The sequence below is a fragment of the Nicotiana sylvestris genome, chromosome 11 (assembly GCF_000393655.2).
Source record: "Nicotiana sylvestris chromosome 11, ASM39365v2, whole genome shotgun sequence".
Taxonomy (NCBI): Eukaryota; Viridiplantae; Streptophyta; class Magnoliopsida; order Solanales; family Solanaceae; genus Nicotiana; species Nicotiana sylvestris.
The window spans coordinates 9,150,533-9,163,243 of record NC_091067.1 but is presented as its reverse complement, the minus strand read 5'-3'; the positions used below and the strand labels follow the sequence as shown (position 1 = coordinate 9,163,243).

Below are 12,711 nucleotides of genomic sequence, written 5' to 3'. Positions count from 1 at the left end.
TTCATGAAACTTTCTTGAGATTCAACCTCAAATAATTCTAACAACATGAAAATAACAATTAATCAACAATTCCCAATATAGGGAAATTTAAATCTGAATATTCTACACCTTTTTATTTATTTATTTATCCTCAAGCAAGTGTAGAATTTCCAGTAGCTGATGTCCAAACAATATCCTTAAGTGCAGGTCTAAGTTCTTTACTGCAGAATTGATTGTACTCCAACGTATCACCACTTGCTTTTTTCACTTCAACAACAAGAAATGAAGATGTAACAGCAAAAATATCAGCAGAAATTCCTAATTTCCCTTTTCTTCCACTTTCTTGCCCTTGTAACCTAACACAAGAATCACTTTTCTTTATACTAAACTTTGTAGTTTTAGCCACTTCTTCTAGCTTTGATATAACACTACTTGCTGACTTTGTTGTAGCAAATCTCAATTGTTCCTTCTCCATCTTCTTCTTCTCTTCAAATAATGGCGATAAATCGAAACCTTCTGATAAAGAAATGATATGAAACGCATTTAATGTCTCGAGATCTTTAGCCTTTTCAACACAATTTATATCATCTCCTATAGAAAATTCTTCCTCCTCTTTGGATTTTAAGATTTTTGGCATTGATTTTTTAAACCAAGTTGACTCCATAATCTTAGATGTAGTGATTCTTGAATTTGGATTTGGATCCAACATCTTGGTTATTAATCTTCTAGCCTCTGATGAAAACCAAGGTGGACATTTGAAATCACCCCTATAAATTTTTTTATACATAGCCATAATATTTTCATCTTGAAATGGTAAAAAACCAGCTAAGAGGACATAAAGAATTACCCCACATGACCAAATATCAGCTTTTGCACCATCATAGCCTTTTTTACCAATCACTTCAGGAGCAACATAAGCAGGAGTTCCACATGTTGTATGTAATAGCCCATCTTGTCTTAAATGATCAGTAAATGCACTTAGCCCAAAATCTGTTACCTTAAGATTTCCTTCTTCATCTAACAACAAATTTTCAGGCTTTAGATCTCTGTGATAAACGCCACGGCTATGACAAAAATCAATAGCCGAGATTAATTGCTGAAAATAGCCTCTAGCCACATCTTCCCTCAACCTGCCTTTGGCTATTTTTGCAAATAATTCACCCCCTTTAACGAACTCCATGGCGAAGTAAATCTTCGTTTTACTCGCCATGACTTCGTTAAGCTCAACGATATTAGGGTGTTTCACCATTTTCATAACGGAGATTTCTCGTTTGATTTGATCCATCATACCAACTTTAATCACTTTTTCTTTGCCCACAACTTTCATAGCCACACTTTTGCCGTTTTGCACGTTACGTGCATGGTAAACTTTAGCAAAAGTTCCATGGCCTAAAAGGCGGCCGAGCTCGTATTTTCCATACAAAGCCATGCATTTCTCCTCAGGTGCCATTTTTTGGAACAGAAAAAGATTTTGGTTGAATTTGTAAAAAAGAGGCTAAAGATTAAAAAGGGTGTCTGTTTCTGTAAAGGAAAAAGGAAATGGTTGACACAAAGGGGGAAAACGGGTGATTGGTTCACCCGTCTTCTACGTGTTTCCGGTGGCAATTCCTGCCGCCGGCGACTGGTTTTTGGATTTTTCCGGCAGTCAAAAGGGGATCAGAAAACCGATAACCTCTCATCTCTCTGCATTCCCGAAAGAGAATTAGGGTATTTTTTAGCTAGGGTTTACAGAAAAAAATCAGAGAATCAATGGTATTTTTTCTTTTGTTGTTTCTCTAATCTTTCTGAATGGAGACCCTAAGCATAAATTTATAGTCAGTTCAAGGGTAAAATCGTCAATTAATAAGGAAAATAGTTGTTACGATCCGATGGCTACGGTTTTGGTTGATTTAACACGTGTCGAGATCTGAGAATGTTAAAGGAATCTGCATGATATTTTAGGCAATTATAGAGTGACACGTGTACTAACAGCTAGGACTCAGCTAGGTTGGCTTGATCAGTGACGTGAACAAGTTGGTCACTTCGAGGTTTGGTATTTTTATGACTATTTTGCCCCTGCGTGGCGAATTGCCGCATTTGGCATATTATTCAATAATTTCAGGTTTTTTTAGTTAAATAGCTAAATATAGAGTAACTAAAATGGTTAAAATTTGACTTTATAGGCTGAATTATTGAGGTTTTGTTTCAAGGGTACAGTTGTAAAATAGTACACTTTCACCCTAGATATTAAAAATTAGTGGGTCTTATTTCACATTTAGAAGGTTTGTTAAGAAAATAAAAAAGTTACTAAAATTCAGTTCAAATACTAAAATACTAGTATCTACTTCATATTATACTAATTTATGCTTGTTGTCCTTTCTTATTTCAACCATCTAGTTTTGGAGTACGTGATTTTTTTACTCAAATTATATTTTAAAATTAGGAATTTTTACACAAATAGTAGATCATATTAATTGTTTAATTTTTCTAGTCATATACATGATACATTAATTATATATAATTATACACATGTAAAACATAAATTATGCATATATTATACATTCACCGGCTATTTTTAATTTAAGTGGTAGAGTGACAGCTATTTGGGTTAATTTTTCTTAAAATTATATGAAAATATGAAAAATCACACATTTGTAGTTTAAAAAGGTTTAAAAATATTGTATTTATGTTAATATGCCGCATTTAAAAAAAATGTTACTAAAGAATGACATTTTGATGTATTCCCTTTACTCTTTGAAATCGAACGACAGGGGCGGAGCTAGGGGGAGAAAGGGGGTTTAGCTTAATCCTCAGTCGCACGAAAATTACACTGTGTATATAAGATTAATTTTTTATATATACATATATTAGATATTGAATCCATTCAATTTCTTCACGTGTTTTCTTTTTTATAGGAACTCTGCCTCCGTCAATGCGAACGGGCAAAGAGAATTAGAATTAATCTATAGTTTTTAAAATTTCTAATTTTTATTTCTATATTATCTCTATTAATATATTTTTATAAAAGTTCTAGTTGTATTAGCTGGGGAAAGGTTAATATTTTCACCTTTTTGATTTTCAACCTTTTTCTTTTTTGTATTTTCCAAAACTTATAGCCAAAAGTTGAAGGAGTCCGGAACCTAAATATTATTTTTTGGACTCAAATTACGTTAATAGGTGTTTAAAAAAAATACATTTCTATATATAGCGTGCAAAAATAAGACGCTATACATTAACGGTAACGTCTGCCGTTAAGGTATAGTGTCTTTTATTTGCACGCTATATGGTCTTACGATTTGACTTCCACATATAGCGTCTTGTTATTCTACGCTATATATAGCGTTTTCTTTTCATACGTTATACCCCCATTTAAATAGTGTCCTTCGTCTTCTTCCCCGACCAGAACCCTTTCCCTTATTTTTTTTTAAAACCACCTGCTTATGGTCCCCACCACTGGTCGTTTTAATTAAAAAAAATTATGGGCCCCACCTGTCACACAAAAGGTATTGAACGTAGGTCCCACATCGTAGTAGAACATTGTATTGTTGTGGTTTAACTCCTTCGTCTTCAACTTGTCATACAAAACACTCACTACATCGAGATATTTCGATTTATTTATGTCCAAACTTGTATAATAATGTATATCACTGCCTATTGAATGTGTTTCTATGTCGTTGTGTTTTATTTGCAAAACTAGTATGTTATATTTATCCGGACTTAGATATTAGTGTTCTAAAAAAATGAAAAATTGAGATTTAATTTTTTATGTTAATATTCGAATTTAGATAGTAGTGTTTCCATGCCGTTTTGTATTTTATTTGCTAAACTAGTATGTTAGCGTAGTATACTGTATAGTATTTTAGCGTAGAATCCTTGTAGTTTAAGTATTTCTTATAATGGTAGATTGTTATATATACTTTATAAAATTAAAAACTCAAAATTATAAAACAAACACACACAAATATCAAAAAATTGAATTTGACACTCATAAATAATCATGATAAGTTGGTGCTACTGGGCCTCAAATATCGAGTTTGGAACCCAATTGTTATATATACTTTGCACAATTAAATACTAAAAATTATAAAATAAACACACACAAAATTATCAAAAAATTAAATTTGACACACATAAATAATCATGATAAGTTGGTACTACTGGGCCTCAAATATCGAGCCTGAAACTCAATTGTTATATATACTTTGCACAATTAAATACTTAAAATTATAAAACAAACGCACACAAAATTATCAAAAAATTGAATTTGACACACATAAATAATCATGATAAGTTGGTACTACTGGGCCTCAAATATCGAGCCTGGAACCCAATTGTTATATATATTTTGCACAATTAAATACTCAAAATTATAAAACAAGCACGCACACAAAATTATCAAAAAATTGAATTTGACACACATAAATAATCATGATAAGTTGGTGCTACTGAACCTCAAATATCGAGCCTGGAACCCAATTGTTATATATACTTTGCACAATTAAATACTCAAAATTATAAAACAAACACACACAAAATTATCAAAAAATTAAATTTGACACACATAAATAATCATGATAAATTGGTGCTACCGGGCCTCAAATATCAAGCCTGGAACCCAATTGTTATATATACTTTGCACAATTAAATAATAAACATACAATTAATGTTGTTTAATTTACAGTTGACGACATGGACGCGCCTATACATCCCGGCCCTTACTCTCGTGAACTATTAGTGCTTCAGGGCGATCATAGGTCCGCCCATATATGGGAGGGAGAGTTACTTTCCCTGACTCTCCACGCTAGGAGAGTGGACGACCTGTGGGATTTTATGAGGCACAGAGTTCTCCACGAGCGTGTAGTCCATCGCCTCCAGGACACGAGATTCTATAGGATTATTGAGATCGGGCGGATATAGGTTTACTGGGCTTTGATCACGGCGTTGATTGAGCGGTGGCGACCGGAGACACACACTTTTCACCTACCCATTGGCGAGGCTACCATCACGCTGCAGGACGTTGAGGTTTTATATGGCCTGCCCGTTGATGGCATGTCTGTTTCACTACCTATTGTTATGAGATTTATGTCGCGTGATGCTTATTTGGGCATGCTGCAGTAGCTCACGATTTTCAGGCCACAGGACGAGACCGCATCGTCGGGTGCTAGTCGGTTGACTTTGACCCCTATTAGACAGCACCTGGAGCTACTCCACCCCGATATCACCGATGATATAGAGGAGGTACATATCACCCAGTATACGAGGTTGTTGTTGCTTCTTCTATTTGGAGGGGTCATGTTCCCGAACACTTCGGGGAACCTAATCAGCCTGAGATTTTTGCATCATCTTCAGTTGCTAGATGAGTTACCCTATTACAGCTGGGGTGCTGCTGTTCTCGGCTACATGTATAGGCAGATGTGTCGGGCGAGCATGGGCACTCGGAGAGATGTTTGTGGTTTTATACCGCTTCTACATGTGACAACATATTCAAATAAAGTATTCATCAGTTCCAACTCTACCTAGTTAGACTTTATCTTAAACATTACGTCAACTTTGTATGTTAGGTTTGGGCCTGGGAGTGGTTCTTGCACTTTCAGCCACCGCGACCACAATTACCTCCTACTGTAGCACATCTGTTTCTCCCTCTAGCCAGGAGGTGGGTTCTCCGACGTACACTTTCACGATAGTATGATGCTCATCATAATCTCTCCCTCTACAGGGATGTGTTGGATCTGCTGGAGGGCGCACAGGTAAATATGTACCTAAACTTACCTGGTGTAGATTAACTTAGTGTTGCGCATACTCACGTTTCATGTTCTTATTTGATAGTTCATCTAGACGCCATACAATGACGATTTGATAGCTTCCCTGCCACCTTATTGCTCGACGGGCCGATTGATTTGGAGCACTTCTGGCCCACTCATATGCCTCGATATTGTGGAGCATCATGCTTCGGAGCTAGTACTTCGGCAGTTTGGCCGCCCACAGTATATACCGAGGGTGCCTATATGGGAGCCTACATATTATCAGAGGGATGATCGTTGCAGGGCGGATGACGCATTTATGGCATGGTTAGCGGCACAGATCCATATTTAGGACCATCGAGATCAGATGATTCCGCCCCCACCTATACATATCGAGTAGGTTGATCTTCAGAGGTATATGTCCTGGTACCGGCACGTCACCCAAATTTTTATCGGGAACCCTATTCATCAGGCTGGCGGTCGGTACGTTCCATACGCCGGGCGACACGAGGCCCTGGTATGTTTTCTATTATTATTCATTATATAACTGTATTTTAGTGCAATATACGTAGTTTATATTTCATACGTTATGCAGGCTATTGGACTACACACAATCTAGCAGATGGGACTGTAGATGCAGGATTATGTCGGCGATCCTAGAGACGCCTTGCAGGATTATAGCTGCCAATTTGTAGAGTTGGCTGCCCGGACACTGCAGCAAGCCCGGGAGGATCAGCATTTGGCACACATTCCTGATTATGTGGAGCCAGAGTAGTATGAGCGAGGCCCTGGTGTGGCACGAGATGGTAGTACCCGACGAGGTGGAGGTGCCCGAGAGGTGGTGGTTCCCGACGAGGCGGGAGTGTCAGATGACGTGGCGATGGGCGGAGAGGAGGTGGTCCCCATCAAGGGGGCGTTGAGGCCCCTGCTGATGATGTTGCTGCCGATTTTCCGGGTGCCCTACATGAGACGGACATACTGTCATACAGCTTTGGGATGGATCTCACTCTAGGGACTTCGCAGGTGACCCCGTCGGGTCAATTATTGATCACGGGCACGCACCTTTCTGGAGTGGATTGGGATACATACTTTCCAGACCCGTCTACTATTGCTGAGGAGCGGCCGACCCGAGATTTACACAGTGGGTGTCGGCTGAGTTATGGTTCATCATCAAGTTCGCATGTATGGTTTTCATAGTATTGAATTAGAATTTGTCTTTATTTTCCATAACTTTGTTAATTTCTTTTTTAAGGCTGAACGTGATGTTGACATGGCTGCGACAGATGATTACATTCAGGAGCCCGACGAGATAGTGGTACGACAATTTAAATTGTTGTGACTTATTATATACTTTATTATTCTGAGTTTTTTATTCTTATGTAGGTTTCTACTGGACTGACGGCCCCTTCTTCTGATCCTGTCAGCACCACTGATGATCATGCAGCGGCGCATCCGGCTATAAGGAGGCGACTTTCTGATGACGATCCCGATAGCGTACCCAGGGGGGATGCGATGCGCCTCAGGCCAGCGGCTGCGTTGAAGCACATTGGATGCGTGACACATTAATTGTTTTTTGTATTATATGTAAATAATATTTTTGTATATACATTAACAACAACTTTTATATAATATGTGCATTACTTTTTTATTACTCCGTTAATTAGCTAGTTTCGTACTACAACACAAACACAAGTCGTAAAGAAGTAAAATTCTATTACAATGACTGAAAATAAAGTTCATTACAACTACTTTAGCTTAATAAAAATGCACGACAACACACATAAAGATAAATTGATACACTAAACACATACATTTAGTCACTACCGCCCATTATTCTCTGCTCCAACCACTTAAATTGTTCTAACAGTTTTTTTTTTCTTCTACCTCTTTAAGTTTCGCTTTCAACTTCACAACCTCTTTTTTAAGTTGTTTTTCACGTTCCCACTGTTTTAAACACAAATCATTAAGATCGTTCAACAATCCTTTATAGTATTCCTGATGACAAGGTTAATCAATCCATACCTCAAAATCGCAAATAGGTTCGCCGGGAACCTTATAAAACTTGTTCAAACATTCCCAGAAGCAGCGTCCAGCTGCACCATTATCCCAACAACTTTGCATCTGGAATTTTTTTCCGCACTTGCACCTTGGGACATAAATAGGCTGAGACATTTTTCTGTTAAAAAAACTTGCTTTTCAAGGAAGATTTGCTATTAGTTACTTTTGAGCGAAGAAAATATGTAGAATGAGCTCGTCATTTATAGGCAAGACACACACATAACGTTGTATTTAACTGCGTTATATATAGACATAACATAATATTTAACAACGATATGACTTGCGTGTTAAATGTTCTGACGGGTACGAAACAACTTTTTGTCAAATCGACAAAACAACACACACATATAACGTAGTATTTAACCGCGCTATATATATACATAAAGTAGTATTTACCTGCGCTATGCTTTGCGTGTTAAATGTTCTAACGGGTATGAAACAATTTTATGTTAGTTGGGCAGCTTTTTCAGATCGATAAGACAACACATAATCATAAATTAATCAGATCGACAAGACAACACACAGTCATAAATTAATCAGATTTATGAAAGTTCAATGTTGTTTCTAGTTCTTCCGAATATATAAATTTTTTTATTATCATTAAAAAACTGAAATGGAGAAATTCAACTCATAATTAACAAACATAATTTTATTTTATAAATCTTGCAACATAAACAAAACAACTAAATATTACAACTCATTGATAGTTAGGCACAATAGAAGAACACCCACCTCGAGCTTGATTACTGTTGTCACCCAAAGGACATTTTCGACGGTCGTGTCCTGTTTGCGAGCATATACCACATCTGCGTGCATAAACGGTATCACTAACATCCATTTGGTTCTATATACGCGTTCTCTTCTTCACATGTATTCGGCGCAAATAGGACTTGTTACACACTATTTTAAATTGTTCAGGCGGCCAATAATGCTCAGCACCCACTGGCTGCAACTGCCCACTATATGTGTTTAGGTACTTCGCAACACTATATTGTTGATCAACATAGTTGGTTACACCTAAACCAACTTGTTGAAAGCACTTGATGGCATGTGAGCAAGGTATGTGGTAGATGGACCATTTCCCACAAAAGCAAAACCTTGTAGATTCATTTACAGTATGTACATTATTACCCCGATTTTGATGGATAGCGGTGCGAACTTCAAAAATATTTCTTTCGTTATCATATTGCAAAAATGAATGCCAATGCGCTCGCCGTCTGTATTTCTCAAATCTCTGCATCGACACTTGCATAAATTCAACACCCCTTTCATCAATGACGTTACAGCTGCAAACCTTTCAACAAACCTCTCCGCCATCTGCTTGAACGACATCTGCACCATGGTTGTGACAGACAATCCTCTTGCCGACTTCAATAACCCATTGAAAGACTCTGACACATTTGTAGTCAGAGTTCCCCATCGTCTGCCACCATCCGCATGCAAAGTCCACTTTTCAGGGTCATGTCGCATTAACCAACGATAGGCTGCCTCGTCTTCTTGCCTGATATATTTCATGTGCCTTCGTAATTTATGTTGTTGGTGTTCTGTTGCTACCATCCACATCAAATCATGTACATCCTTATTGGGACGTGCCTTCTGGAAATTGACTTTAAGGTGCCTAACATAGTAACAATGGTAGGCATAAGGTTCTTGCCATGCAAACAAGTTCTCTACAGAACTTAAGACACCGCCGTGCCGATCAGATATTTGACAAATACTGGAACGCTGTTTGACAACGTGCTCTTTCAAGTAGTTCAAAAATAGCGTCCACGTCTCTTGGTTTTCATTGGCACAAATAGTAAAATCTAGAGGAAATATCTGTCCATTAGCATCTACTGCCACGACTATCAACAACTTGATATCGTACTTTTCATAGACATGAGTGCCGTCTATGGATATTACGGGCCGACAATGCGAAAAACCATCAATTGCTGGTTTAAACGCCCAAAACACGTAATTGAATGTATATTCTGGTTTACCTAGAATCCGCTCAAGCTTCCATTCAACAACCGTCCCGGGGTTAAACTGTTGCAGTGCAGCCATGTACCTAGGCAGATCTACAAATGACTTATTCCAGTTACCATAGACTATTTCAAACGCTCGTTTGTCCCCGAGATATGCCTTTCTTTTAGTAATGGTATGTCCATGTTCCTGGTGGACTGCTGTAATGCACTCTTTGATTTTATACCTTATGGACGCTTCGATGTGTGGAATAAGAACAAGGGAAATCAAGTCAATGTCCAAGTTGAAGTGATTCCCGTTGAATGTGTCCATTTTGCATGTGTGGGTAGGAATGTATTTACCCACTTTCCACAGACCTGTCTTCTTCTTGCTCGCACGCAACATCCAATGACATGGCCAAAACCACCTACGACAAACAACCTTGTATACAACCGGACTTGACTCCCATACCGTCATCTCACGATACTCTTTTACGTTGTGCATTTTACAAGCCCTGCTTAGGCGCGCTTTATCAGGAAAAAGCATGCCCTTTGCCAGCACCGTTGGTCTACACTCATCCCACATTGCTGTCCGAATTTCATCAAAATCCCTTGTGAGAGCTTCCACATCCGGCATGATTGGCAAGTTATTAAGGTAAGGAATTTCCCTTGAATGAAATGGCATTTGGGACTCGTACACTCTTCGTCTGGGAGGGTGGAGTATACTCTCTCGTCAAATCAGTTCCTTCCTTCTCGTCCTCCTCATCACCATCCTCACGAAGAAAGGGTGTCTCGTCTCCAGATTCATCAACATTGTTGTCGTAATCACTGTTCTCTTCCTCACTTTATGTATCTGCCAGATCCCGATTTAATACGTCATCTTCGGGCAATTGAGTGAGTACATTTGGTTCAACTTGCTCGTTTTCAATGTACAATCAACAAAATAATAAGATGTTGAATTTAAGAAATACTTTCCATATAGCCGTATCATTTCACCTACAAGTCGTAATGGGATGAAATTTCATGATGGACATTTTCATTTAGGTGATGGCTCCCTGATGGACCACCATGATCCAACACACCAAAACTATGCTTGGATTCATAATTTATAAAATTCATATCCGGCTTATACCCCCTGTTAAATATATGAGCGTTAATATAAATTCAATACAATAAAAATGTACATCGTAACACAAAGAAAAATTGAAGCTTACCGCTCGTCTTGTGAATTATGTAAAGCAGGCGGGGATAAGTTTAAATCAAGGAAAACTCTTTCATCCCGAACCTATCCGGCAAAAACCTTCCAGTATAGCCACCCGATGACTGGGGGTTATCCGGAACCTGTCCGGCAACCTCATTGTTTAGAACGTCTTCGACCTTAATGTACATATCCAACATATTTATTACAAGATATTCCCGATATTCATCCGGAGTCCTCAAAAAATCCCTCAAAGTTTCATCATCGTAAATGTTTAACTCCGAGTAAAAAGCAGCCCCTTGCGGAGTGACGAAATACGGATATCTTCCGATTACTTTAAGTATCACTAAACGTTTCCTCACACCCATTTTTTTGCATAACAACGATATCAAATTATCGTACTCTATTGTAAGTGGTAATTTAACATGACCCTGTGGAGATAAACTATATCTCACAGAGTTATTCTCCATCACAACCTCACCCCCCTCCCCAATATAATGAAATTCTTATTCTGCGCTCTTCAGACATTATGAAAAAAATGCTTCAGAATTTAACAACAAGAAAAAATTGAACGGGAATTAGAATTTTATATGAACGAATTTTCCTAAAATCCTAACCACTTTATATAGGAAATGGCTAGCCCAGGATATGGAATTTTTTTGCCATATAGCGTTCTTTAAATATACGCTATACACATTTAAATTATTGTGTTTGTTAGTTCACTTATTGGTGGGTCCATATACAGGATATAACATTTTTTGGGGGCGCTATATGTATAGCGTGCAAATAAAAGACGTTATACCTTAACGGCAGACATTACTGTTAATGTATAGCGTCTTGTTTTTGCACGCTATATATAGATTTTTTTTTTAACACCTATTAACGTAATTTGAGTTCAAAAAAATAATATTTAGGTTCCGGAGTACTTTAATACTATTGGTAGCATATTGCAATAATTGAAAAAATCATATTAAGGGACAGGATTGTGACTGACAACGAGAGGGTTTGCTGACGAGGACTCTGGAATTTATCGCTTTCCTTTAGGTCCCACTAACTGAATCCTGTAAATCCGAATCAGGTAAAAATCCATTATTACAATATTAATAATAATGATTTTAATAATATTATACTTCCTTTCTTTCATATTAACAGTCGTGGTTATTAAAAATAGTTGTCTTAAATTATTTGTCATTTTAGAAGTTCAAAACAAAACTGATTATTTTTTTTCTTTTTTACCCTTAGTAATAATTATTTTTGAAGATATAACACATAAATAGAATAAATATTCAATAAAGAGAGATTACATCTTTTGATATAAATAAGGGTAAAATAGTTTAATCCCTAATTTTAATTAATATTTTATAAGGGGCATGTAAAAGAGAAATACAAAACATAATATAAGACAGAGGGAGTACCATTGAATTTATTTCATGAATTTCACAAATTTATAAGGGGCGTGTCAATTAGTTTTGTGGCTTTTTACAAACTTGTTTTTAATTTTATAACCTGCCTTTTTTCGCATATAGGAGATTTAGTAGGCGACTGGACATAATAAATTGTGAAATTTCACGAAACAAAAATGGTGTTTGAAAAATTAGAGTTTTGTTTGGACATGAAAACAATTTAGAATTGTTTTAAAATTTTTGTGAGGAATTTGAAGTGAAAATTTTAAAAACCAGCTTTTCGGAGTTTTTCAAGTTTTCTAAAACTTCCGAAATTCGTCTTCAAGTGACATTTAAAATTTTCATAGCCAAACACCGATTCCAAAAAAAAAAAAAACTTTCCGGAAAAACTAAATTGTTTATGGCCAAACGGG

At 37.1% G+C, this 12,711-nt stretch overlaps 2 protein-coding genes across 2 annotated transcripts; both read right to left on the bottom strand.

Moving 5' to 3' along the window:
• LOC104237770 (CBL-interacting serine/threonine-protein kinase 6-like) lies at positions 1 to 1,764 on the bottom strand. The gene has a single exon (XM_009791990.2). It carries the CDS (start codon positions 1,427 to 1,429, stop codon positions 131 to 133), a length of 1,299 nt encoding a protein of 432 aa, XP_009790292.1. The 5' UTR covers positions 1,430 to 1,764; the 3' UTR covers positions 1 to 130.
• A 5,649-nt stretch (positions 1,765 to 7,413) lies between these two features.
• Positions 7,414 to 10,031, bottom strand: LOC138880716 (uncharacterized). Its single transcript, XM_070160890.1, has 4 exons — positions 9,312 to 10,031; positions 9,064 to 9,180; positions 7,584 to 7,643; positions 7,414 to 7,422 (listed from the first exon to the last, which is right to left on the bottom strand). Exons 1-4 carry the CDS (start codon positions 10,029 to 10,031, stop codon positions 7,414 to 7,416), a joined length of 906 nt encoding a protein of 301 aa, XP_070016991.1.
• Positions 10,032 to 12,711: the final 2,680 nt, after the last annotated feature.

What these genes read in the sequence shown, in the direction of transcription:
- LOC104237770 (XM_009791990.2), bottom strand. Translation starts at nt 1,429, where the DNA reads ATGGCACCTGAGGAGAAATGCATGGCTTTGTATGGAAAATACGAGCTC.
- LOC138880716 (XM_070160890.1), bottom strand. Translation starts at nt 10,031, where the DNA reads ATGGACACATTCAACGGGAATCACTTCAACTTGGACATTGACTTGATT. An exon ending in TACATGATTTGATGTGGATG is followed by an intron (nt 9,181 to 9,311) that starts GTAGCAACAGAA and finishes GGATGGTGGCAG; the next exon opens with ACGATGGGGAACTCTGACTA. An exon ending in TTCAAGCAGATGGCGGAGAG is followed by an intron (nt 7,644 to 9,063) that starts GTTTGTTGAAAG and finishes TGTTTAAAACAG; the next exon opens with TGGGAACGTGAAAAACAACT.